The sequence below is a fragment of the Callionymus lyra genome, chromosome 2 (genome assembly GCF_982586985.1).
Source record: "Callionymus lyra chromosome 2, fCalLyr1.hap1.1, whole genome shotgun sequence".
NCBI lineage: Eukaryota > Metazoa > Chordata > Actinopteri > Syngnathiformes > Callionymidae > Callionymus > Callionymus lyra.
In genome coordinates, this window is record NC_141819.1 from 38,587,540 (window position 1) to 38,614,807 (window position 27,268).

The 27,268-nt window shown below is 38.2% G+C and overlaps 3 protein-coding genes across 4 annotated transcripts in view; 2 read left to right on the plus strand and 1 right to left on the minus strand.

Annotated features, from left to right (window-relative positions):
- The window catches only part of LOC148086907 (cytohesin-3-like), a 31,149-nt gene extending 25,314 nt beyond the window's left edge, over positions 1-5,835 (plus strand). The window contains exons 10-13 of the mRNA XM_087785068.1: positions 770-846; positions 3,153-3,224; positions 3,293-3,447; positions 4,972-5,835. Of these exons, the coding sequence (XP_087641194.1) occupies positions 770-846; positions 3,153-3,224; positions 3,293-3,447; positions 4,972-5,044 (377 nt within the window). The 3' untranslated portion in view covers positions 5,045-5,835. The remainder of the gene's footprint in view (positions 1-769; positions 847-3,152; positions 3,225-3,292; positions 3,448-4,971) is intronic.
- A 500-nt stretch (positions 5,836-6,335) lies between these two features.
- usp42 (ubiquitin specific peptidase 42) lies at positions 6,336-18,026 on the minus strand. Its single transcript, XM_087785061.1, has 18 exons — positions 17,926-18,026; positions 14,838-15,087; positions 13,805-14,011; positions 13,626-13,736; positions 13,159-13,258; positions 12,638-12,705; positions 12,496-12,566; positions 12,321-12,403; positions 12,135-12,246; positions 11,917-12,057; positions 11,131-11,231; positions 10,903-11,068; positions 9,918-10,502; positions 9,771-9,850; positions 7,989-9,038; positions 7,704-7,909; positions 7,562-7,637; positions 6,336-7,138 (listed from the first exon to the last, which is right to left on the minus strand). Exons 2-17 carry the CDS (start codon positions 15,076-15,078, stop codon positions 7,564-7,566), a joined length of 3,396 nt encoding a protein of 1,131 aa, XP_087641187.1. The 5' UTR covers positions 15,079-15,087; positions 17,926-18,026; the 3' UTR covers positions 6,336-7,138; positions 7,562-7,563.
- On the plus strand, positions 17,329-27,242 carry pms2 (PMS1 homolog 2, mismatch repair system component). Of its 2 annotated transcripts, XM_087785062.1 has the most exons (16): positions 17,329-17,550; positions 18,996-19,188; positions 19,290-19,429; positions 19,537-19,623; positions 20,465-20,567; positions 20,632-20,815; positions 21,638-21,805; positions 21,879-21,976; positions 22,060-22,159; positions 23,007-23,091; positions 23,153-23,305; positions 23,920-24,634; positions 24,713-24,880; positions 25,868-25,968; positions 26,038-26,207; positions 26,985-27,242. In XM_087785062.1, exons 2-16 carry the CDS (start codon positions 19,175-19,177, stop codon positions 27,126-27,128), a joined length of 2,430 nt encoding a protein of 809 aa, XP_087641188.1. In that variant the 5' UTR covers positions 17,329-17,550; positions 18,996-19,174; the 3' UTR covers positions 27,129-27,242. The 2 variants fall into 2 exon arrangements, with proteins under 2 accessions (XP_087641188.1, XP_087641189.1); XM_087785063.1 differs by lacking the exon at positions 17,329-17,550 and having other exon boundaries at positions 18,963-19,188.
- The last annotated feature ends 26 nt before the right edge of the window (positions 27,243-27,268 follow it).

Below are 27,268 nucleotides of genomic sequence, written 5' to 3' on the forward strand. Positions count from 1 at the left end.
TTAAATGTATTAAGTACAAACAACCTTAAGATTTGAGCTTTTATTTTCATGATATGTTTGATTTCTTCTTTGTCAAACAAGCCCCACAAGAGAGTAACAATCCTGCTCTTGCCTGCTGCTTATCTATTAACCAAACCTGTGAGGAATATGAATCGAGCCTATGATGGAGTCAAACACAAGAAAGCATCTTCAAAGTGAAGCTTCGCTCGCGCGGCGCTGATGAATCTGGGTCAACTACCTATTGATTGACTGCAGAAATCCTCCAAATTGCTGAGTTTACAATAATGTCAGACGCGTTACACGTTCCTATGACTTCATTGAAGATGTTCCAAACTGAAAATCCAATAATCCAAGAATAATCTGCTGCGATCTGACGACGGCAGCAGATGGTGGAGGAAAGACAGTTATTTTAAAGTGTGACTTAAAGAGTCCGACAATAGCAACAGCTTCTGTTTGTGACTCAGAAATAAATCTGAAATAATCTGGAGTCAGCAGGATTGTTCTTCTTCAAAATCACTCAGTTTGCGGCAGATGTTTGTTTCACCGAGTCATGAACGCAGAGCACTGCACATGAACCTTTCCCTCCTGGGTTCTAGAAGAGTGTCTGACAGCGCCGAGAATCAGAGCCAGATGTGGCGCGTGGATCCGGGTCACCTGTGGGTCGACCTGCTCAACACGAGCGCTGTCGTCGTACCGATTCTTTTATTGATTGATACACTTGTGTTTGTCACACATTGATGTGTCAACTCATGACTTCTTCTCCTCTCAGGCGGGCGGGTGAAGACGTGGAAGAGGAGGTGGTTCATCTTGACAGACAACTGCCTTTACTACTTCGAATACACAACTGTGAGTTTCTGCACCACATGGAAATACATTCAACAGCAGATTTATTAGTTATTAATTATTTAATTCCTTTTTTCCTTGGGTGTGCCTGTAAAACAGTAATTCCAAAGAATGTATCTTAAAAAAACAGTTATTTTAAATTAGTTATTCTAGATAATACTCAATGACAATGCGGAACTTTTGTCAGAGCACGCGTTTCCGGCTGACCGTTTTCACTGAAGCACAACAAAACACGTGAAGTTGAAATAATAATAAAGAAAAACTGACGGATATGAGGCTATACTAGTCAGAAGTGTTCTGCATCTTGAATAAAAAAAACAAACATTTGCGAACCACTGGAGCAGAGATTGAAATGTTTGTGAAAAATATTATTATTCAGAACAACTGGTCGAAGAAACTTTAAAATGAACGATTATTATTTTTTCATCCATTTTCTATTTAAAATCATGATTTAACGTAGATTCTAAATCACCTTCCACATAATAATCATGTTGAAACGATCAGGTTGGTGCAAAATAAACATTTTATTTTTAAAATAACGTTTCTATCCTTGAACTTTTTACTTTCTTGTCGTTGTGATTAAAAGTGATTAATCGTAGAGTCTATAATAAATGAGATTAATTTTTAAAGGCTGGTCTGAACGAGTGTTCCACAGGCGTGTTCGTGCTCTTCAACACGTCTGACCTAAATGAGCTCGACTCCTGCTGGTAACACGTGGAGTCCCGGGAAACATCTGGTGGTGGTGCCGCTCACATCTGGCTCTTCTGAGCTACAAGCTAATGCCCCGACACGACCACTCCCCCCGCCGTCAGTCGTCCCAGCTGTGAGGGGCCGTCGCCCGGCCTCACCCTCTCCCTCATTAGACGCAAGATGACAAGCAGATTATGAGGCTGCTCCTCAAGGACTCTCTCACACACACACACACACACACACACACACACACACACACACACACACACACACACACACACCCCCACACACACACACACACACACACATATATCAGGCAGAAACAAAGAGCGTAGAGTTACAGCTCTCCTGGGCGTCTGCGTCTCGGTCCAGAACGGAGAAAAAGTTAATTTGATGCTGGCAGGTTGAGTTTGTGTCTCACCAGGCGCGACATCAAATTGAATGATGACACGACGACACAGCCGGTCGAGAGAAGGAAAAAAACCTTCCAGTATCTCTTTTACGATGATCCTGTTCTTCCTGCTGCTACAGTGCAGCTAGAATGATGTCCTTTTGCCAATGTCAGACTTTTTCTGTTGGTTTGTAGCGACGAGAACGAATAACAAAGAAATGTTTACAGTCTTTTCTAAATAAACTCAATGTGAATTAATAATTTAAATAAATTAGTAATAATAATAATGGTAAAATTATAGAATTGATTATATAATTATAATATGTATAATACTTGTTATATATTTATTATATTAACTACAGAAAGAATAAATAGAAAATAAGTTAAAGTAGGATTTATTTAGATTTTGAGAATCTTTGATTTTGCATCTACTATCACATTAAAGTCAATAAATGTTGATGATTGACAGTTTAAGTTCATCTTCTGATCATCAAACATGTACCACATGGTTCGTAGATGTTTATTTTAAAACTATTTTGCTGCTAGTTCGTGATGTAACGAGAGGTTTAGCGTTAGCTTAGCTTAGCGACGAGGTGCGCTACAGTAGCTTTCATGCTAATCACAGAAGCTGTTCCTTTGCAAATGATTAACTCAGTAGTTTAGCTTGAAAATATATTGTTATAAATAAATTCTATGATTTCTGAGCATGAGGTCCGACTGTCAGTTCACAAAATACGCTACAAATGTATTTAAATGTATTATCTATTTAATTTTTATTAATATTTATTTTGAAATTTGTTTGTGTTCTTTAATTTTGTGGACTTTCATACTGTGTTTTCATAAAGCTATAAAATGATGCCTTTGGCAGAGGTATGTGCTGTCTCTGCGCCATTTCTTATTTATATTTAACATGTTTTTAAACACTTATCAGGTATTTTATTAAGAAGCCATTTTATTGGTGGTGAGTTGAGAAGGTTTTATGAAACAGTTTCCTCATTTTCAATATCCACTAGGGGGCGCTCTCTATAGTCTTTGACTCTGAACCACCAATTCAATGGTTAAATATAAACTTAACAGAAAATGAATAAAGATAAATACATTTAACAGTGAGCACCAACTGAGGCACTAAGTTAACATTTATGGTTCAAAATGAATCCTTTGATTCTGTTTGTAACAGTTTTGTTGGTGTCACATCTCTTGTTGAGTAAACCCCTCCTGGTGTCTGCAGGATAAGGAGCCTCGTGGGATCATCCCTCTGGAGAACCTCAGCATCCGGGAGGTGGACGAGCCCAGGAAACCAGTGAGGCCCCACAGGTTTGGAGATGTTGCTCCACTGGACATTTACAAGCGTCGCTTTTGTCCTCACAGAACTGCTTCGAGCTCTTCAACCCCAACCACAAAGGTCAGGTGATCAAGGCCTGCAAGACGGAGGCTGACGGGCGAGTGGTGGAGGGGAACCACGTGGTCTACAGGATCTCTGCCCCCACGCAGGAGGAGAAGGAGGAGTGGATCAAATCCATCAAGTAAGATCCTTTTACACAACACTGGCCTCCCCGGCTGGGACCTTCTCAAGTGTGACCTTGACAGTGAGGTTTCTCACTGTCAACCTCACACACACACAAACACACACACACACACACACACGCATATACACACACACACACACACGCATATATACACACACACACACACACATGCATATACACACACAAACACATGCATATACACACACACACATGCATATACACACACAAACACATGCATATACACACACAAACACATGCATATACACACACACACACAAGCATATACACACACCTACATGCATATAAACATACACATGCAAACACATGCATATACACACACCTACACACACCATATATATACACACACACACACATGCATATACACACACATGCATATAAACATACACACCTACAAACATGCATATACACAGACCTACACACACATATATATACACACATGCATATAAACATATACACACAAACACATGCATATACACACACCTACACACACACATATATATACACACACACATGCATATAAACATACACACCTACAAACATGCATATACACACACCTACACACACGTATATAAACACACACACACATGCATATACACACATATATATACACACACACAAACACATGCATATACACACACATACACACATATATATACACACAAGCACATGCATATACACACACATATATATAGACACACACAAGCACATGCATATACACATAGATATATAGACACACACACAAACACATGGATATACCACACTTACACACATGCATATACACACACCTACACACGTATATCTACATACACACACAAACACATGCATATACACACATCTACACACGTATATAAACATACACACACAAACACATGCATATACCACACTTACACACATGCATATACACACACCTACACACGTATATTAATATACACACACAAACACATGCATATACACATATTTCCACACACAAACACACATACACACATGTACATATACACACACTCACACAAACAAACACATGTAAAGAAACACCTATACACAGACTCACGAACACACAAATATAAGCAACGAATACAACAAAACATACATAAGCACACATACACGCAAAAATGCACACAGAGACACAAATAAACATACACATACACAGACAAACGTGCACACACTACTACACATTCACAGTCACTAAGTGTGTGTCTCACACTCGGAGGTGAGAGGATGACGTCACAGCCTTGAGTGCAGCTCAGTGAACACACTGAGATGTGTCGTGACGTCATCATCGATCCGTGGATCAGCAGCTTCACTTCCTCAGACACAGAGACCACTTTAGGAAGATCTTAGGATCCTCTAATGACGTTAAGAAGCTCTCAGCGTGTCTGGAAGGAGCTTCAGATGTTTCTTCACACACACCTGGTGTGACTCATCTCGTCACGTGACCTCCCACCATCACCCTGAGCCTCACAGATGGAGGTGAAAGTGACTCGAGGTTGTCTTGTGTTCCAGAGCCAGCATCAGCAGAGATCCTTTCTACGACATGTTGGCCACCAGGAAGAGAAGGATCGCCAACAAGAAGTGAATCTTCTCTTCTTTCATATAAACTGTGAGCAGCAGAGCTGCTGCGAGGGAAGGATGGGAGAAGAATCCATCAACTGGCGGAAATCGAATCAATTAGTCACCGGAAGTTTGCTTGGAAAAAAACAAAAAACAAAACAGGTTTTCTATGAGAGCGAAAAGAGAAGCTGAAATGAGGCGTTTGTGTTTTCTTCATCAACAGCGCCCTCTGCCGGCCGCCAAAGGATGTGCATTTTTGTATTCCATCATTTCATGATTTTTTTCTAGCGTGACTGGAAACCTCGTGAATCAGCTGGTCTGATCGAAACCTCAGCTTTATGCAACAAGAATCATGACATCATCGCGCTCAATTTCTATCTGACATCTCTGACGTCATTTGATGTGATCACGTGTTTTATATTTATTTCTTGTTCAAGGAAGTCTGGTGCGCATTATTGGATGTCAAAACTGTTAAAAGTGTTGTTTTTTTTAACACGAGGGAACCTCATGGGTTTCAACGCTGCGATCCAATTGGGTTCTGATTAATCGTGTGTGACGTCACCAACGTTTATTGACTCGTTTTGACGTCAGAATATTCGACTATGAGGACTTTAACGCAGTAATAATGGCGGCTATTACTAAATGTTTAAGACCAGACGAACCACAGACGCTTAATGTGTATCTGGAGGATTTTAAGAGGAACGAACTTGAAAGATGGAGAGAATACGAACCATGTTCGGGTCAGTGTTGCGGACAATCATTGTTTCCCTTCTCTGTGCTGTCTGTTCGTGGTCTTAAACATTTGGTCAATATTGAAAAAATGTGTGAAAATATTAGAACGTTTTAATAAAAATACTTAATTGTATTTAAAATGTCTGTGGTGTTACTGATTTTACTCTTGTTCTGCCGTAAGGATGATAAAGCAGCAAAACGCAGGATGAGAAGAAAATGGCTCCCTCTAGTGTCAAAGAAGTGTTACTGCAGTCCGTAGTGCCACATTCAATTGTTTACACGATAAATATTCTTGATTCGTCAGTTTGTTTTTTTTCTTCCTGGGTAACTTCAAAAAATATCTTTGTTGGTCACATGACCACAACAACAGATTCCTCCAGACAAGGAATAAAGTGAAGATTACCATTTAAATAGAGTTGAGTAATGACTGTTCAAAATGTAGTGAATTTACAGATATTTACATAGATCACAAAACAAAGTTTAGGAATTTGTCACCACGTTTGCCACCTCAGTTAGAAACACTATTTTTATAATAATAAAAATACAATCAAAGACATAGAGGCTGATGAACATTAGAAAAATAAATCCAGAACAAATGATGGTGTTGGACATCAACAAGTGTATTTTAAGGCCTTTTTTACCTTACAATGTAGAAATCTGACATGCTAAACTATCCAAATCAGCTTCATATTTGAAAACAAAAAAAACAATTTTTACACTCATGACTCGAGCTGGAGATTATGAACCGAATCAACACAAGTCTGAGACCAGAGACAGACCCTGATGCAGGATCTTTGACATATAAAATTAACTGATAGTACAGTTGAAATCAAATTCACAGTCGTCTTCCCAACGCTACAAGACATCAATTGTAAATCTCAATTTAAAAGCAAAACACAAATGGTCCGTTGATTTACTCTCATCTCATGGGTTAAAAAAAGGCTAATAAGAATGTGACACGCGTTCTCGAGAGGAAATTAATCTCCCGCGAGTTAAACAAGAACCTGGTCAAACAAATAGAATCAAAAGAAGAAACGTCCTCAAGTACAAAGTCCAGAAATACATGGAGCTCCTGGCCGCCACTAGAGGCAGCCATGTCTTCTTTAAACAATTCCCTTTGTCTGGATCCTCCTTGAAGCAGGTAAAAGATCTACGATGGATGAAGTCCTGAGATCCACTGAGCTGCAGCAGCGGAGATGTTTCAGCTCCAGGCTTTGAGTATATATTAATATTTGTCATTATTTTAATTCTTCTTGTCAGAGAACTGTGGATTGCATCGATATAAAAAGTCATATTTTAAACATTTAAAACACTATTGAATCAGTAAAAATACAACAATGAAGCACCACGTTGATCAGTTGTCATTCCACTGCTGCGGCCGGAGAGTCTGGAGCAAAGAGACACATGAAGAAGAGCAAGTCAAGATGCTGACTAAGACGAAACTGGAGTTCAACAGTTTGACCTTTAGAACACACAGGACACATTTTATAGATTTTTATCAGTGCTACATAATTTCAAATGTTGAAATCTTTATTGAAATATCTTTATGAGCATTGAATTGTTGTTTTAGTTACTGTCTTCAATAATTTATAAATTGAAAGGTTCATTTTTTTTTAAATTTATTTAAACATACTTTTTTCTTTAAACAGTTTTATATTCCAATAATAAATTATCTAAAGAAAATATGTCTTTTAAATTCAATATAAAATGTTGGTACCAGACAATACCAAAAGAAAAGCGATCCACTTGATGGTGTCTGTGCCTCACATGACTGAGTGAAGTATCTTGTTCACGAGTGACAAACACTCACCGTCAGTGAGTTCTGGAGCCACTGGAGCCACTGGAGAATGTGTGGGAGTCGCCGTTGGTCCCACTGTAACCGTTTCCTGGAACACATGACAGTGTTGAGCCTCAGAGCTGCTCCGGGTCTACTTGGGAATATGGTTCAATACCTGCGCTTCCGTTGAGGTGAACTAGCGAGGAGGCGTTGGCAGCGTGTGAGGAGGTCAGGTGGTCTTCTCTCTCACTTCTGGACTTCTTCTCTGGAGAACACTCATCCTGGTATTGCACGGCCTCGATTTCAGAGTTTTTGCGTTTGCGGTTTTCTCGCTTCTTCCTCCTCGATTCTGCTGCTCGATCTGAATCCACATCTGAGCTTCTACAAGAACGACAAACAATGTCAACTATTATTACGAGAACATAAAATCACTGTTAGTTTAGGTTGACGAGGCCATTACCCGCTTTCGTGGCGCCGGTCTCGATCTTTGGACTTCTTCTTCTTGCTCTTCTTGTGTCTGCGACTGCGGTGCCCGTCAGAACTGTCCTCCCTCTCCTTCCCTGGAGGAACTTTGGACTTCCTGTTAGCAGCCAAGTCCTCCCGTTCCCGGTCACTGTTCTTCCCATCTCGAGATTCGTAACCATTCTGGTGCCACCTCCACGAACTCTGAGACCCGTCGCGGCCAGAGGGACCGTAGCGCCTCCGCTCGCGGTCCCACTCCTCTCTGGACCGGTTTTGATGGTGGTAGTAATGGTAGTGGTGCGAGCACCGGTCACGGTCCAGCTCCCGGGGGTGGTGAGGGGTTCTGTCCCAGCGACGCTCGGACTCCAAGTCCCGATAGTAACGGTCCCGAGAGGCGTAGTGGTCCCTGTACGAGCGGTGGTGGTGGTAGCTGCGGTCCTCCCGCCGGTAGCGATAGCGGTCGCCCTCGCTGTCGCGCTCGCGGCTGCGGTCCCGGCTGCGGTCCCGGCTGCGGTCCCGGCTGCGGTCCCGGCTGCGGTCCCGGCTGCGGTCCCGGCTGCGGTCCCGGCTGCGGTCCCGGCTGCGGTCACGGCTGCGGTCCCGATAGTCTCTCTCACGGCCTCGGCTCCAATTAGAAGAGTACCGAGAGTTCCTGTCGCGCTCTCGAGAGCATCGCCGCTCCTCGTCTCTGGAGCTGGACTGGAACTGCTCCCTAGACTCGGCACGTCTCTCCGACTCCGCTGATGAAGTCGGCTGTGGGTCTTTGGCCTCCGTCCTTCCGTTGACCATCTTCAGAGACGCGGCAGAAGATCCGTTGATGGCTCGGGAGCTGCCGGGCGAGCTGGATGCGGCTGCGGCTTCTCCTGATGACGCCGACTGAGTCAGGGTTGCCGTGGCAGTGTTTGGGGAGCTGCCGGCCGATGATGCGGTTTGCTGTGGTGGGAACTCGGAGTGAGTTTTAGCCCTCGTGTCAGGAGCGAAGACACACTGGCTCTTGTCAGGGTGGGCCACAGACGCCTGAGCAGTTTCATACGCAGAGACATCTTTGCTGCAGGAGTAAAAACATAAACAAAAGTTAATCATCATAGAATCCAAACGTTGGCGGTCTGCTAGGGGTGCGTTTATCCCAGAACCCGATGATAGGATATGAATCAAAATAAGCGGCAACCATATGATATTGTAATACTGTAGTTACAAGGATATATTTGTAGTATTGTCGAGTACTCGACTCTGGTGTTGCAGAATTTATAGACCACATGACTCACTGCTTTCATTCGTCATTCACCACTCAGTAATCATCGCCGGAATCTTACAGTATTGCATTGTTCCTTAAAGCAGCTCTAGGCGATTTGAATTCGAGCAACGCCAGTGGACTAAAGTGGAAGTGTTTCTCCAGACGAGAGACCACATTTCCCATCGGTAAATGTACAGTAAAAATAAAAATGACACAAAACACCTCAAGTCACAGTGTACGAGTTATTAAACTAGTTTTAAGTTGATGTGTCATCACAAAATATTTTAGAACAAAATATTAAAAAAGGTATCCAAAACTACCCATTACTGCTTTACTGGGGGGGGGGGGTGTAATGACTGCTGCATTCTTGTGGCGGGAAGTTTAATTGCAATACAGATAATTAACTAAGACTGTGAATATTTGCATTTTAATTTTAAATTAAAAATAGTATTTTATTCACATAATTTTAAAATGTAAACCTATAACTATAATAAAATTAAAATGTAATACGCGAGCCAGAATCTCTGACGGAAATGCAAGTCTCACCTGGTAAGGTGATGATCGCTGTCCATCCCATAACAAAGACCATTTCCAGAAGAAGACGCCACACCGTTACTTGCAGAAACCTACAGAACGAGGGGGTAAAGCGTAAGATTTAAAGAAATCGGAGAAAGGACTTCCATTAGGTCTCACCTTCTCAACGGTTCTGTGACCGTTAACTTCATGTTCGTAGTGTTTCCCGTTGTGTCCGTTGCTGTGGTTCAAGCCGTTAAATCCATTTCGATGCAGATCTGAAGTTCCATTGGTGGAACAGGCAGTTCTTTCATCTTCTCCAAGAGGATGTTTTTCTGTGGAGTCGCTGCTCAGGCTGCTGCTGTTCTCCTGGTCGGACTCTTCCGAAGACTCGTGGCTGTAAGGTACCAAAAAGGAGTCTCCATTTCCATCGGCACGGTCGTCCCCGTTCGTGCAAGACGTGCCGTTGATGTGGTTGAACTGAGCGGGAGCTGAACAGGCGTCTGAGGTAGACTGGGAGGAGGCGGAGCTGCTGGCTGCGGACGGCTGACTGTAGGACGAGGAGGGGAGGTGGTTCTGTTTGCCCTGACCGATGAGGAATGAAACTTTCTGCCGTTTGTCTTGTTCTGGGATCACTGTGGCCCTTCTGACCGAGTGGGGGACGAAAGATGAGGATGGCTTCCCCACGACATGGTTGCTGGAGCTGGGCTTGGAGGTGTTGGGATAGTCTTTCAGAGATCCGTTACCATTGATGTAGGGAGCGCCCTGATGAGAATTGAATGGTTAACATGTTGTTTTTTTTACATTAGATAATTATAAATCATTTATGTTATAATAGAGCTGACCCACTGAATTCTAAGCTATGATAGTTACAGCTGTTCTACTACATGCATGCCGCTACGGGTTGACCGCCTGTAGAGGACAGAGCATGCATGGAGTAGAACCACATTAACTGTAACCTGTCAGGGGTGTCTTTTATGCAAAAGAAAATAAATGAATAATAATAAATATTATCATTATAATACAACATAAAACTATTTATTGCACCACTGAATGATGACGTGTAAATAATAAATAAATTAAAAATATTTAAAATCTTAAGAAAATTTGATTTTCTTATTCAGCCCTAATGATAATAGCACAAGAAAATGTGAGTCAGTACTACCTTGGTCATGTGAGGAGGAAGCTGGGGTCCGATGAAGCCTCCGTTGCCATGGTGTACAGAATTGTTGTTGCGTGACACGACCACTGGACGCGGGGACGACTGACCCGGCACCAGACTTTTCTGGTTCATGCTGCCGCAATCCCCCGACTTTTTCACATCTCCCGACCTGGTGATAGTTTTTCATTAATTTAAGGAACTTAATAAGCTAATGAAATGTTTGTTACTTACTTGATGTAAAAGAGGACGTAGGCCTGCTGGTTAAGAACAGATCTGATGTCACTTACAGCGACAGAGGAGTCGTTCATCTGATACCACTGACCATTACTTGCCTAGCAAGAAAAAAGAAGAGATACAAGACATTACACACTTCTCTGGTACAATCATCAATATCAAAAATCAATTGTTCATGTTGATATTGTGACCTATAAAGATGGCAGTGTTTAAGATAAAACAAGGAACAAATATAGATCTCAATAATATAAGATATAACTTTTTTAGAAGTAGAAATAGGACCCCCCTAACAAAATTAAGATAGTTTTACCGTCAAAGAGTACATCTACCATGAAAATGAAATTCCTACTTCCTGTCAAGTAAGTATACATTTTTCTTTGGCCTTGTCTACTAAAAGATTATAGCCCCTTGTGTGATTTGAGTTTAACACCCCTGGGGTACACAGGTTCCCTACAGCTTAAGGCAAGTTCATTTTTTTGTTACCATAGGAGATTCAATTTGAAAATTGACCAAAATTAATAAAATACCATAGGTTTAAGGGACAATTTTACCCAAATTTTAAATATTCCTGCACAAACAGTGCCTTGTACTTTTTGTACCAACCACTTCTCATTTAAATTAGATTTTAATGTCTTTTAAGACTTTAAGGAATAGTGGAAAACTGCTAGAGAAATACGGATCCTTTGAGATTCCTTCTTAAAGAAGCAAGCCACTCTCTTAGACTTACATTTTAGATTCCATTTTAATTCAACCTTGAATATGAAAGAACCAGCGTTACTGCACCTTAATGTAGCAGAAGTAGTGCCCAGCATGGCAGCTGAACCCGGAGTGGACTAGCACAGCATACAGTGCATAAGGCTGTGGCTCTCCTTGTGACTGAGACATGAAAGGCCGCAGGTCCAGATACTCTGAATACTTTACATCCTGATGAAGAAAGAGATGGTAACTTACATCCAAGTAATCATACTTTCTTTAATCTTGATGAAGTTGCTTTTCTGTACCTTTGTGATTTTCCCTCCGCTGAAGCTTGCAAAGCGTTTCAGAGAGAGAGTGAACACGTTGGAGTTGCGGTGGATGGTGAATCTCTTTGAGGCTGTAACCAATTTCTTGCATCTAGGAAAACAACATTTCTGTTAAAAACGGGCCCCAAGAGTGATGGCCTGAATTATTTGTTTCCAAGTCCTTACTTGCTGCACTTATAGGCGTTTTCTCCATCTAGTTGCTCGGGTTTAACAAACTGTTCCAGGGCCTTGAACACACTGGGAGCCGTCTGCAGCCCCGGAAAATAGTTGAAATAAAGGTTTATTGAACCGCAAAATGCATGGTCATGGTTTTTAAAAAAAACACCATTTGTAAAATTACCTTGATTTCCAAGGTTACATCCAGGAAAGGGTCAAATGTATCAGAGACTGCTTTGCAATTTAAACATTTCACTGAAAGAGATTAAAACATTCTTAATTAAACTTGATCAAACAATGAGATTAAAGCATCCGTTGGATTTTACCTCTTGACCTTAGGTAGCCTCCAAATACTTGATGGATGAACGTTGTTGCCTGCGTTTGTCTATCTAGTCTGGTAAAATGAAAAAATGTATTTATTTAGAGAAAAAAGTTAAAACAGCAACAAGCAAATCCTTATCAAATTACACTTTAAGTAGAATTTAAACATGTCTGAAGAAAACATCTTCAGCAGACATTGTTCCTTCAGGAGTTTAACCGAAACAATTACAGACACCTTCATTCATTCTTTTTTGGAATCAACCAATCTATTATCCCCTAAATTAACATATTAAATGGATATAAATGGATTCTTCCCACATCAATTCCCTCATTTATATTTACCATGTTGATTTATTTTCATCTTTATAATACACACTGCATTTCACACCACTTAGGAAAGCAATGAACAAAAGTGTTTTGTGTCTTAACATTAGTTGTACAGTGTCAAAACCAACATAAAAGTCTGAAAACATAACAAATCAAATCAGACAGCGCTAAGCTAAATCCAGTTATTACAAAAACTTACTTAGATCCAGGTAAGCAGGACTTTTGCATAGCATCCACCGTGTACCTCAGGAACTCATGTGCATCCTCCTGGCTGCCAAAGCGAAAGTGCTTTGCAATCCCTGAAGAAAAAACAAAACAAGTGAGACAGTGAATTCTTTATTGAATTCAAATTTTATTGAATTGCTAAACTAAAGGGTTTATTCTTTTGTTGAATAAAACATTTTTTAATTAATTATCTTAAAGTCTTTTAAATTCCATAGGAAAATGTTGGTATAAAAGTACCATCTTATTTTCTGCAAGTTTAAATAAGGGTCTGGTGGCACTATTATTATAATATTAAACAACATTTCAATTTTAAAAAAATTAAAAGCTTCCACAATTTAAATATTAAATGTAACCATTTCATAATCTGGCTCTGATGTACATCCATACATTTTCCTGCAAAATGAACATAATATTGAAGAGGCATGGCTAAAATGTACTTACGTTTGAGCTCATTCAGAACCCCGATGGGCTTTATGACATTGCTCGAGTTGGCAAAAACCTGAATGACGTGATTCTGCATTGTGCACATCATACAGAATCCTGGCTCATGACCTGCAACAACATGCGATAAAATAGTGAGAGGGAGCCATTTACAAGTATGTTATAAACCACAGTCTCACATGTTTTGGAATGCTCCTGAGACAGCATGTAGTTGGCCAGAGGAGGAGTATAGGTGAGACACTGCAGGGCAGAATTGAGGAAGCAAGTGTTGCCCATATTCTGTAAGCCGGCGCCAATTCGGTGCACTTGTTTCCACTTCAGACTGAGCCGCTCCGGGGGAAACAGGACCTTCTGGGGCACCTCTATACCGTCTCCACTGCTTATAACTACAATAACAAACAAACAAAAAACAGTATTAAAACATGATGAGATTTCCATAATTGTATTAACTGTTATTGACACCTAGAATAACAGCCAATATAATATTTGAGATTATATGGATCGAAGCAGACGGAATTAAAAAGTAATTCCTAGAAGAGATTCCTTTGCTGTCATGGGGGGACACAACCAATCAAATAATTGTGGATTGCATGTAAATATTTATACTACCTTTGGTTGAAAAAAAAATTCATGTTCGTGTCACTAAACTAGCGTTTTGCAGCTGATGTTCAATGGTTAAAAAGATAATTTGATAACAATCGGTACGCAAAAACGGCGTGTTTCTGAGCTCATGTTACTTGAAATAAAATTTTGTTTTCACTCTCCATTACAATATCAGTAACATGACAATGACCAGAAGGATGAGAGACTTCTGCCAAGTATCACAGAAATCTGTAAGGCAAAGAAAATATGAAAACATGTTCTTTTTATACTCAAATGCTGCTCAATGGCACTTTTTGAATGTATAATAGTTCTATGTTTTGTCCACATTTGGAGATTTATAAGATTGTTATTAAACTTGGGTGGCTCATACATTAAAACATCAATCAATGTATGATAGTCGTTATAGGTATGTGATTTTTAAAGGTTTTGTTTATGCGTGCATCTATAAGAAAATAAATGTTACCATTTTGATTAATGAAATTTTGGTATAGCGACAACCTTAGCAGCAACAAGTACACTGCTCGTAGATCATTTTAAATTCGATTCAATAATAAATTGGATAAATAAATATTGTATTAAATTACAACAGCTAGAGGCTTTTGCTCTTACATTGCTCTTTGGGTCTTTCTACTGAGGCAGTCGTGCTGTTGTACATTGCAGCAGCAGGCGTTGGGCCCAGACAGCCTCCGGAAGCCTTCAGCCGAGGAGAGTCACTGGGAAGAGTGGAGCCCACTGCCCAGCTGCTCGAACAGCTGCCGTCCATCCCCACGTCTCCACTGGTGAATGTGGATCTATTGCACCCGACTGACTCGTGGTCAGACTTCTCTGAAGATCTGTCAACAATGGTCATTGTTCATTGCTGTAGATGAAATATAAAAATGTTAATTTTTTTTTAAATCTTAGAAAAGAAGCGTTACAACATTATTGGACCTGATATGATTTGATACAAACAATAAAAAACACAAAAAAGAAAGATAATTTACACAAGAAGACAACAGACCCATCTCCCAACCTAGATAAGCGCCAATTTGCATACAGAGGCAGCAGGTCAACAGGTGGTGCTAGCAACACAGTTCTCCACACAGCACAAAACACTTGGAAATATATTTTTTCCATGTGTTTATGTCATAACACCAACGCCACTGTCCACGTGAAAGAGCAGCATCTGTGATTTTAAACACCAAATATCTGCACGGGTGATCACCTCATAGCAATCATATTATCACAACAAAAATAATACTCACTAAAATGCTCGTTCTAGAAGTAACATTTTGTCTGACTATGATTCTCTGGATGAAAATGTTGGCACACTTAAATGTAAATGTAATTAAATGTCCGTGTGAAATAAAGAACACATTCATTCGAGTTTGTGAACAAATGTGAGTGCATACAGAAATCAAACCTGGAATTACTTGGATTTGTAGCTTGTAGATGATGCAATGTTTAAACAACTGTATTCATCAAATGTAAAAAAAAGGAGAGGCTGAAACACAGTTAAGATGAATAATGCTTCCAAGTAAACAAGTAAGCATTATTGTATTGCATTTTATTGTAATTGTCTTTATTCTTAATTCTTTATAATGCTATCCCATTGACTTTGTGATATCAGCATTGCTTCATCCTCTTTAAACTCTTCCTTTAATGCATACAAAGATCTCTTTAAGTTAAATAAACAATGTTTACTTTCTTTAAAGAGATTTTTCTCTTTTTAAAGAGGGTGTTCTATGTAATTTAATTTACCTTATGATTAAAAATAGTTTTCTAGGAATAAAGAAATGTCAAACTTTTACTACAATCGTCTTAACTGGCAATACATTTAACAATTCCTCATTTATCTTTACTTAGAAATACAAATAACAATTTTTTTCTCCATTCTAATTTGCACAACTCAATTTGTTTAACAATTAACGGAGCGAGAATATTGATTATATATATATATAAATGTGTGTCGAATTAATATTACTTTCATGGGAATAATTATTTACAAAAGGTAAAACGTTATTTGGATGAAACATGAATGAATGAATGAGTGCACGAATGCTCCTTCACAGGTGCAAAACAAATAGACTCAAGGACTCATTCATTCCTCGGGCTATTAAATTGTACAATTCTAAGTTCGGGAGCAGGAGTGGAGTGAAAGTATCTGGATGTTCTGTTCTATGTTAGTCTTTCTATCCTTTGTCTTTGCTGTTTTTCTTTGATCTTTGTTCTTTATCTTTAGATTGTTTCATCTTGTTCTTTCCCTTTATGTACTTGTTCTTAGTTGGCACATTTAAAAGCTCTAAACACAATTATCACACATTTCATGTTTTTTTCACACAATGCATTCAATGTAGACATTTACCCAATGCTTACATTTCTTAACAGACAAGCAATTGTTATATTTCTTTACATCACCAAATAGTAAAAACTATTTTTTAAACCGTACAGTATAAAAACCTCTGCTTCTGCAAAATCAGTTCCAAAACAATATATCTTAACGGATTTTGATGAAAACATGTGGCAAAACACTTGTCTTTAATCGATCATTTATTCAATGTTTACAATAATTTCAAACCTTTTTGTTTTAGTATATTGTCAACAGTATCTCTACTGCATCTCTTGTAGTAAACAGATCAGGCAAAAAATGCTTGATTTGCTTTTTACTGGAATGCTTTTGAATCTGAACATTACATGTAGACATACACTTTCTGTTAAAAACTATGTTGCATACAAAACCTTTAAAACGGAAACTTTAAAAGTCTATGCATGTTGTAATGTCAACAATAGCCAGTTTCTTTTTTTTTTTTTTTAAGTTTTTTAAACCTGCTGTACTTTGATTGAGTGCATGTACCTTGTAAAGTGAAAACAAGTGTTATTATTTGAAAGAATCGTTTCATTTGGAGAGGGTTTCACAGTGTTTTGGTAAATGTATTGTGTGCAGAGAAAGATGCGTTTAATTTTGAAATAGGGAGTTTGTATATACTTAACAAAATGCGTTTTCTGAAGGAGGAAATTTACACGTTTTTCTAATTGCTTTTTGGAAGCGTGAGTCTGTGTTACGAGTTTATAAAAAAGTATCCGAAGTATGCGTGGACGATTAAAAAAAAACACAAAAAAACAGTAAACGGCTGAGGCAGAATCTTAAGCGGAGCTTTAGCTGTTCCCTCCCACCTGCTTACATTGGCTAACACAGCAGCTAGGCCTTTAACACGCAGTGCCGCTAAACTCCACCAAAACGTGTCGGAAATATTAAATGAACACACAACAGGACGACCCTGTGAACAGTAGAGTACAATTCTAAGAACGTAATTTCAAAAAAACCCTCTAGAGAGAGTAAAGGGTGAGTAAAGTGGGCGCCATGGAAACAGCAAAGGTTGACGAGAGCGCTAGCTAGAAGCTAACATGTTCATGCTAACACTACTAGCGCTAGACACGGCGTTGTGCGAGCGAGTTGGCAGCGACTGGACCTGTTGTGCGGGTGTTGTTATCACTTGCATAGCTTTTTTAATTCAAATGAAGAGGTTTGTATCGACGTGTGTCGCTAGCGGGGATAGGAGGGGCTCGACGCCGGTGCTTGTGTGCGCCTGCTAGCCTCCGACATTACAGAGAACCGGTGTCAGGCTACTACGACAAACACCGACTCGCCGAGTCCACCAAAACGACTCCAATGAAGTCAAAAAGTCTCCGTTAGCGGTGTAGCTAAGCTCGCGCTTACCTGGTCGATGTTATGAAAACATTTATATTGGTTGTAAATCCATTCCGTATTTTCAGCGGGTGTCCGGCGTTGAACAATGACGTAGCTAATTGCCCGACGGGTACATCCGGGTACCTGCTTTAAAAGGAACGCACCCATTGGTTGGATTTGTCGCTCCTTTGGTCGTGCGTCTGTGCGACTTTTCTGAGTCTTCCCTCCAAAAACAGAATCATAACAATCTCACGTTGCAGGGGAAAGTAGCGTCTTTTCAAACTACCACCCGCACTGCAGATTCTGTGGTTAATATTAGTATTCTTACGATTTACCTTTAGCAAATATAAAGGGATAAATTAAAATAACATACATGCTAATGAATATGGTTTAGAAACCAGATTAAACAAATTCAAGTCAAAATATGAACACATTCATTCATCCGTTACATTATTAGATTTAAAATATTATTAATCATAATAAATCACCACCAATTTGTTATTTTGTGGATATTTATTGCCCCTCAAAAAGTGTATATATATATATATATATATATATATATACAGTATACAAAACGTTAAGAAATATATATAAAGCTTTACAATAAAATAGTTATTTTTTAAAGCATGTTTTGGTTCATTTTATTACTTGATTTTAAACTTTTGGTATAAAATGTGGCTCTTGGTTCGTCGAAGATATTTGAAGATATTATCTGCTGTTAACTATTCTGTCAAATAGTTTCCTGTTCGAATGGTTTCAAACCCACGCAAAACTTCCTAGTAAATATTTACATATGTCACATTATCACACACCTATTTAACCCGTCGTAGAGTATCTTCGATTGTTAATAATTAATCAAATTATTAATATTCTAACACCTTTGAACATTTAGAAAATAATTATGATTTTTTTTTTTTTTTAATGAGAATAAAGGGGAATTTTAACCGATAAGTAGTACTGTGAATTCCTATATATTTAATCACTCAGTGAAATGTAGTGAACGAGCTAAATAAGATTGTACTGGTTTGAGTCATGTATCAAGTGCTAAAGTTTAAATTATGCATTTTTGTCTATAAATCCTTTTTTTTTTTCCTGCGTAGGTTTTGCGCAGCAGTGACTCTCGCCAAGTTCTCTAACGACCCGCGCAGCCTGCGCGGCACATACAGTTGCAGATTGTTTACAATTTGTCGAGCAAACCATGCTCTCACATTAAACTATATATCAACAACATCACACTTGTGCTCCTTCATTAATGTTTCTGCACCGGAATTGATGAATAATGGCGGATATTACGTAAGTGAGCAACCTATCCGTTATTTCAACACATCAATGCTAACATGTTTGGGTCTTAAAGTCGTCAATAACATGCGACGAATGTTTTGTTCCCTCGACAGCTCTGAGCCTGCAGGAGCCATCCAGGCTATTGACAAACACTCAGTCCACCAGATCTGCTCTGGACAGGTCGTGTTGACTTTGTCCACTGCAGTGAAAGAACTGGTCGAGAACAGCATCGATGCAGGAGCGACCAACATTGGTAAGAGATCCAAAGAGCATACTTTGTATCTTTGATTTATACATGTAAAGTCCTCGGTCCATCAAGAGGATTTATCTTTTCAAGCACGATTTCTGTTTTATCTGCAGATGTGAAGCTGAAGGAATATGGAGTTGAGATGGTGGAAGTATCAGATAATGGCAAAGGAGTAGAAGAAGCCAACTTTGAAGGATTAAGCAAGTGTTAAAAAATGTAACACACATGAAACGTATATTTTAACGCACTTTATTCAGGGTTGGGGTCTCGGGGGCATAAAGTTCATCGAAACAATAAATAATATGGTCATGAAATGTCTTAAATTACATTCTCAGTATTCTATACTGAGAATTCACGCTATTCACATCATAAAAAACAGTTGGTTAAGTTAAAATCCAACGTGCTTAGGTTACCAAAATATAAATGTCAAATTAGTATAAGCATTTGATGTAAAAATGTATAGATTTAATATGAAATATGAGTATGTAAATTCCAGTGTAGTTCTTATGCAGATTATTATTGCATATTAATTATTGCATCAATTGAATGTTACATTTAAAGAATCTCAAGTGTGACACATATAAAGAGTCCAGAGTGAAAGGGACTTTCATTGAGAAAGAAAGAGAGCCAACATTTTTCTTCTTATGTAATTGATGTGGTCTAACATTTCATTTTAAATGCTGTTAAAAAAGTCTTAAACAGTCTTGAATTCAACTTACCATCAGATGTTGGATCCCCGTTATTGAAAATACTATTCTACTCATTAATAAGTATTTTTCATAATCTTTCTCAGTTCCCACTACCCTCCTAAATATGCACTTCAAATTATTAAAGCTGATGTTTGGACAAAGGCAAAACAAATAAAAGTAGTTACGACTGCGTCAAGTGATATGTAGTCTGTAAATTCTGCAACACCAGAATCAAGTACTCGTCAATACTACGAATATATCCTTGTTACTACAGTTTCACAATATAACATATCGCTACCCCTGTGTCATTATGCTTGTCGTAAATATTTACAGTTCCATTCGTCTTTTGCAGCACTCAAGCATCACACATCAAAGCTGAGGGATTTCTCTGATCTCATCCATGTGGAAACGTTTGGTTTCAGAGGTGAAGCCCTCAGCTCCTTATGTGCCCTGAGGTAACAGTTTAAATCTGCACAAATACTTTTTCAGGGTTAAATATTTTATGCTTTGATGCTGCAGTGATTTGAGTGTCCTGACCTGCCACCAGGCCAGCCCAGTGGGCACAAAGCTAGTGTTCGACCACAAAGGCCACATAGTTCAGCGACTCCCTCAACCACGACAGCAAGGAACCACCGTCATCCTGCAGCAGCTCTTTTGCACACTTCCTGTCCGACACAAGGAGTTTCAGCGAAATATAAAAAAGGTATTTGGACCTAAGCTTTAAAGTTGGTATTAAAAAGTATAATAAACACGATGTGTATTTGTCAGACTATGGAAGTATATCAGTTCGGTTCGGTTCAGTTTATTTTAGGAATACCAGTACCAGAATTTGTAAAATGTAGCATTTCAAATGTTGAAACTTTGAATTTATTTTAATTTGTTGTTTTTTAAGCATTTATTTCAGCAATTTGTTTTTGAATAATTTAATTCAATCATTTGTATATTGAAAGGTTTATTTTTTTCGTCTTTGCTGATCATTTTTAATTAAGAAATCGAATATTGAAAATGTTTTTTTTTTCAAACATACAGTTTGATACTGTAATTTCAATAATTAAAAAATACCCTTTCTTAATTCAGCATTTTTAATTTGTAGCCTTTAAAAAAATACATTTTTATATAACAGTGCCACCAGACAAAACCAATAGAGTACAGAGCTACTTGATCAAACTTTCAGCCTATTATATGACGCCCTTGGTACTCCTTTGGTTTGGTCTGGTGGAACTCTTATGCCAACATTTTTATATTGAATTTAAAATGCTAAGAATAAAAGATGATTGAATTCATAAAATGTATTTCTAAATTATTGTTATAAGAATATCAAACTCTATGTGTAAAAAAATAAATAAATGATTGGAGTCAGTTATTAAATACAAAATAAATCCAACTTTTCATAATAGAAACCTTTTTCATTCAATTGATTAAAAAAATGCTAAAAAATAACATTTCAATAATTTCTTTATAATTTAAACATTTGAAATATTAAATTCAACAAACAACTCACTGATTGTCATGAATGATTGTGCAGGAGTTCACCAAGATGGTTCATGTCCTGCAGTCCTACTGCATCATCTCCACTGGAGTTCGTATCACCTGTGCCAACCAGGCCGGTCAGGGCAAACGCAGCACAGTTGTCGGCACAAGTGGCAGCCAAAACATGAGGGACAACATAGGAGCCGTATTTGGCCCCAAACAGGTTCCAGCTTTAACCAAAATCGAACCAAAGATTAACATGTTAATTCTAAAGTGACTAAGATTTAAATTTTCAGCTACAGAGCCTTCAAGCCTTTGAGCAAGTTTCCCCTGCTGAGAACATTCTGGAAGATTACGGACTGAAGAACGTTGACTTGCCAAAGGAGCTTTTTCGGTGAGTAAATGTATCTCTCCTTATCCTCGTTTTGAATATTGAGGGGAGTTTTTCAGTCATGTAACATTTCTTTTTTTTTGCAGCATCTCAGGGTTTGTGTCTAGCGGAGAACACGGAGTTGGAAGAAGCGCCACAGACAGACAGTTTTTCTTCATAAACAAACGACCATGTGATCCAATGAAGGTAAAAAATTATAATATAATTGAACTTTAAAAATATAAAAACAATTAAATACATTTTATGAATATTTATGAATATCATATTGAGAAATAAACAGTTGGTTTAGTTTTATTTGATAATTGTTTGATTATAGTTAAAACTTTTTGATTGTAGATCGTGTTTGATTACTGATTAAAATATGAATTGACTACTGTTGAAAATGCTTGTCACGTATACATCATACACACAATTGTAAGTGTATGATGTATACGAACCAAATACTTTGCATGAAGTCTACAATTTTATTAAACTAACACATGTATTGAAGCTTATTTGAAGTAAAACATTTTTTTAATGTTTTGCCTTGAACCATAAATGACTTTTATAAGCTGCTTGTTTCTGTATTTATTTATTTATTTGACGCGCATGAGGAAGAAAACACTCGATGATCTCTTTCATCTAATCTAGTGTTGCTGAAACTTGAAAACACAGCAAAATAAGACAGAACAATTACATCTCATATAATTTTATTCCAGGGAAATTATCAGGCTGTGTCTTAAGATAACTTTACAAATTAATTACTCTTAGTGTTGATATAATACTTTGAGTCATCAGTCATCTCTCAACTTATAAGTAGTATGTAAAATAAAATATAAAAACTTTCTTAAAATAGACTCATTTCCTAAGGTTTTTAACTTAAGAATGAGTAACAATTCTTTGAACAAGTTTTCTAAAATGTTACAGGGTAGCACTCGTATACAAGTGTCACTGTGTGGAGCTGTTGAGTCAAAACCCTTGAGTTATGAAGCATGTGGAAGATACGAGAAGAAAAAATCACTTGAATTCACATTTCTTCTCATTCTCGTCTCAGGTGAGCAAACTGGTGAACGAAGTCTATCACATGTACAACAGACACCAGTATCCGTTCGTAGCCTTGAACATCACTGTTGCTTCAGGTAAGATCGCAAATAAACATGTTTTTGTTTATATTCACTAACAACATGTTTGTTTTCACAGGTTGTGTGGATGTTAACGTCACACCAGACAAGAGGCAGATTTTCCTGCAGGAGGAGAAACTCTTGCTGGCGATTTTGAAATCTTCCCTCATCAGCATGTTTGAAACTGGAGTCAACAAACTCCGGCTCGGTCTCACTCCTTCACTCGGCATCGGTGAGAACACTCGAATAATTATAATATGTATATAATTTTACACTCAAATGTGTATTGCCAGTATTGTTTTAACAACATAGTATTTTTTGTGGTGTGGAAATATTTAAAAAATGAATAAATAAAAATTAAAAAAGGGAATCATACTTTAAAGTTGGCTTATAGCAATCAAGTAATGAAAATAAAATGAGTAAATTATTGTATTGCTTTCAAATCACATTTAAATGTTTACCATAGTTCTCTTATGATTTTTAATTTAAATCAAGTAAAATTAAATTAAAAAAAAAGAAGCATATATTTAAGGCATTTGTTCAATTTTGTGAGATGTGTGCAATGACTGAGGACGAGAGGATATAGTGGGTTTCAGCAGCTTTTAAAGATGATGTTTGGACATATTTTGAAAGCAGTTACGACTTTGCCAAGAGTAATGTGGTCTTTAAATTCTGCAACACCAGAGTCAAGTATTGTATCGTTTACTCTGTATCTTGATGTGTATTGTAACGCCAGATTCTTACCAATACACCCTCCCAGTATAAACTTGCTGTGATCTGTCAGTTACACACTTTTTGGAAATGTAATTTCATCTCTGTGAGATCAATAGATCTATCTATTTTCAGGTAAAACCACAGAATCCAGACCAGGCGAGTCGTCAAATGAAAGCGTGCAGGAGTCTGCAGAAGACACGAAGCCTGAAGCCCGAAGCTCCAAGTCGTCTCTGAGTCTGTCTGGCCTGAAAGCTGCTTTTTCAAGTAACCACAGCAAGTGTGACAAGAAGAACGTGTCAGCAGCGAACGGTGGTCAAAGAACACTCCAGTCATTCTTAAGGGGAGGAGGAAAAGTCATTTCTGACCATAGTTCAACGTTCAAATCTTCTTTTAAAGTCACTAGAGATTTAACTTCACACTCGGCAAAAACAAAATCCGAGCTGGATGAGTCGTCCTATGAACAAACTGCACCATCAGTCACACCTTCAGACTCTCCTCAACCAGTTTTTGAAGAGGTGAAAAGTGAGGAAACGATAGAAACTCTTCCTGATGTCTTCTTCAGCGAGCACTGCACCAACAGCCCTGATGCAAAGAGAGCCAGGAAACAGTCCGAGAGAAGAAAGTGTGTTTCAGACTCAGCCTCATGTGCGGTGGACGCCCCGGCAGGTCTCCAGAAGAGGTCGGTGCAGCTACACTTCTGCATACAGGAGCTGACTGAGAGAGTTCAGAAGCTACACGAGTGTCAGAGAGAGAAAGCTGCCGGAGCGCTTCAATACAGACGCTTCAGAGCTCAAATCAACCCCGGAGAGAACCAGAGCGCAGAGGAGGAGCTGAAGAAGGAGATCAGGTAAGAGTTGTGTCCAGACAGGTAGAACCTGAGGCCAGATATCTCAACCTTGAGCAACACATTTCTGCTCCTTCACAGCAAAGACATGTTCGCCAGGATGGATGTCATCGGTCAGTTCAATCTCGGCTTCATCATCACCAAACTCAACTCCGACGTCTTCATGATCGACCAGCACGCCACGGATGAGAAGTACAACTTTGAGATGTTGCAGCAGCACACGGTGCTTCAGGGACAGAAACTCATCGCGTGAGTTCACTTAAAATAAACTCTTTCATATAGAAGAATATGAGCGTGGAAGTAGATTTGTTTCTTCATTATTCAAGCCAGAAAAGTTTATTGAATGAAAAAAACAAATCTACCTATATATATATATATATATATATATATATATATATATATATATATATAGGTAGATTTGTTTTTGTTATATATAACTATATATATCTATATATCTATATATATATATATATAGATATATAGATGTATAGATGTATAGATAAACATTATTGATCCCTCTGGAGATCTCCTTCATCTATCATTGCCATCAGAAAAGTGAATGTTTGATTTCAACATTTTTAATTTTGAAACTTGGACTAAACTAAAATGAGTTTTGTCTTTTTTTTTTTTAAAGCATTTAATATATATATTTTTAATAGTTTAAATAAGATTTAAATACATTTAAAAGTGAATACATTTTTGCTTACCTAGATTTTCTATTTCCAAGAATTTTTCAAGTTCTATATATTTTTATTCATAGCCTTTTAAATTTATTATATAAATATTGGTAAAATAATGCTTCCAGATAATAGAAAAGAGTACAGAGCTTATAGAACTTATAGCCACTCATGCAGTGAGCAGACGGTCATGTAATAATGTAGATAGCACACATCAAGTAGCTCAGTATTCTTTGGGTATTGTCACTATTATAGCAACTATTGAACTTAGAAAATGTATTTTTTGAAATATTGGTATTAAAATATCCAACTATGTGTAAACCCCCCCCCCCCCCCAAAAAAAAAAAAAATCAATCTTCTGATGCCACTGATATAGTTCCAACATTCAGCTTTTGTCCGCATGAGGGCGCCAGTGCTGAAGCCTCACAGCCAGATCTGACCGCTTTAGGAAACTGTCAATCCTTGTAACTCTCCTAGTCCAGAAACAAACAGAGGTTGATTGAATACGTCACTTACAAGTTTCATTCTCTATAAATGTCATACCTTTTTATCAATTCAGCCCTCAGAAGCTTCATCTCACAGCCATCAACGAGAACATCCTGATGGAGAACATCGAGATCTTCAGGAAAAACGGATTCGAGTTCCTGGTGGATGAGGATGGTGAGATTATCTTCTGTGAAAGTTGGAGGTTGACGGCTCCAGGATGTAACGCGTCTCTTGTGGTCCTAGCTCCAGCTATGGAGCGTGTGAAGCTGGTGTCTCTGCCCACCAGTAAAAACTGGACTTTTGGTCCATCTGACATCGAAGAGCTGATCTTCATGTTGAGTGACAGTCCCGGAGTCATGTGCAGACCATCACGTGTCAGGCAGATGTTTGCTTCCCGAGCCTGTCGCAAATCTGTGAGTCACTCTTTGTATCATAAATGAAATAAAGTTTTATTTGTTTCTTAAAGATAAATTTCCATAGTTGAAGGTCTTCATTTCATTTTTAAAGTTATTTTTTTCAAGCATTAATACAGACAAACATTTAAATAAAGAAGATTAGAAAGAAACATGTCAACCCCCCTCCCCCCTCGTTCGTCAAATTCAGGGATTAAAAATGAAAGTAAAATATAAACAAAGATCATTAAAAAAAGGGTATACCTTTATACATACGCATATATTCAAAGACGGATCCATAGCGGAATTAATTGAAAAAACATACGCAGTAGAAGATGTACATAAAGTTGACAAATGTAATGGATATAAACGAAAAACGTGTTGATGAATAATTAAATTATGATTAAATAAAATTTAGTTTCATGGATTGTAATCTACGGCTGTTTAGGACAACTTCTGTGCGCTGTAGGTCATTTTTATATTCAATGCCAAATAGCCCCATCTAGCGACACTTTCTGGTACTGATTTGAATTTTAATACAACAATATAAAGTTTCTTTTGTTGATCATTAAGACTGTAAAATGTAACTTTTTATTAGTCTACAACTTATCTTGACAAAAAAATGTGGTGTTTAAAATAAACAATTCAGTTGATTTAAATCGGTTTTATTAATTGTTTTTTTTATTTAAATGAAAGACAAATACAATATTTAATTTTGCCGTTATACTTGTATATCATTATTATTTTATGAACCCAGTAATACTGCAATAATAAAATGTGTTTGTCATGTCTGCACAGGTGATGATCGGCACCGCCCTCAGCGTCAGCGAGATGAAGAAACTTGTGAGTCACATGGGGGAGATTGAACAGCCCTGGAACTGTCCACACGGAAGACCCACCATGAGACACCTGGCTAACCTAGAAATCATCAGTCAGGACTGAAGAAGACCTCCTGAGAAGATAATGGATGTTGAAAACATTTGACAAGTTAAAAGACTGGTTCCAACAGAAAATCTTTTTATTCCATTTTCTTTTCTACCACGACATATTTATGATCACTGACTTTGTAGTTACTTTTAATT

Excerpts from the sequence above, each read along its gene's own strand:
- usp42 (XM_087785061.1), bottom strand. The coding sequence starts at position 15,078 with ATGACCATTGTTGACAGATCTTCAGAGAAGTCTGACCACGAGTCAGTC. Across the intron at positions 13,737-13,804 it reads TCAGGAGCATTCCAAAACAT|GTCATGAGCCAGGATTCTGT; the intron begins GTGAGACTGTGG and ends ATGTTGTTGCAG. Across the intron at positions 9,851-9,917 it reads GTCACAGAACCGTTGAGAAG|GTTTCTGCAAGTAACGGTGT; the intron begins GTGAGACCTAAT and ends CTCGTTCTGTAG.
- pms2 (XM_087785062.1), top strand. Across the intron at positions 19,624-20,464 it reads AGCCAACTTTGAAGGATTAA|CACTCAAGCATCACACATCA; the intron begins GCAAGTGTTAAA and ends CGTCTTTTGCAG. Across the intron at positions 23,306-23,919 it reads CACTCCTTCACTCGGCATCG|GTAAAACCACAGAATCCAGA; the intron begins GTGAGAACACTC and ends ATCTATTTTCAG.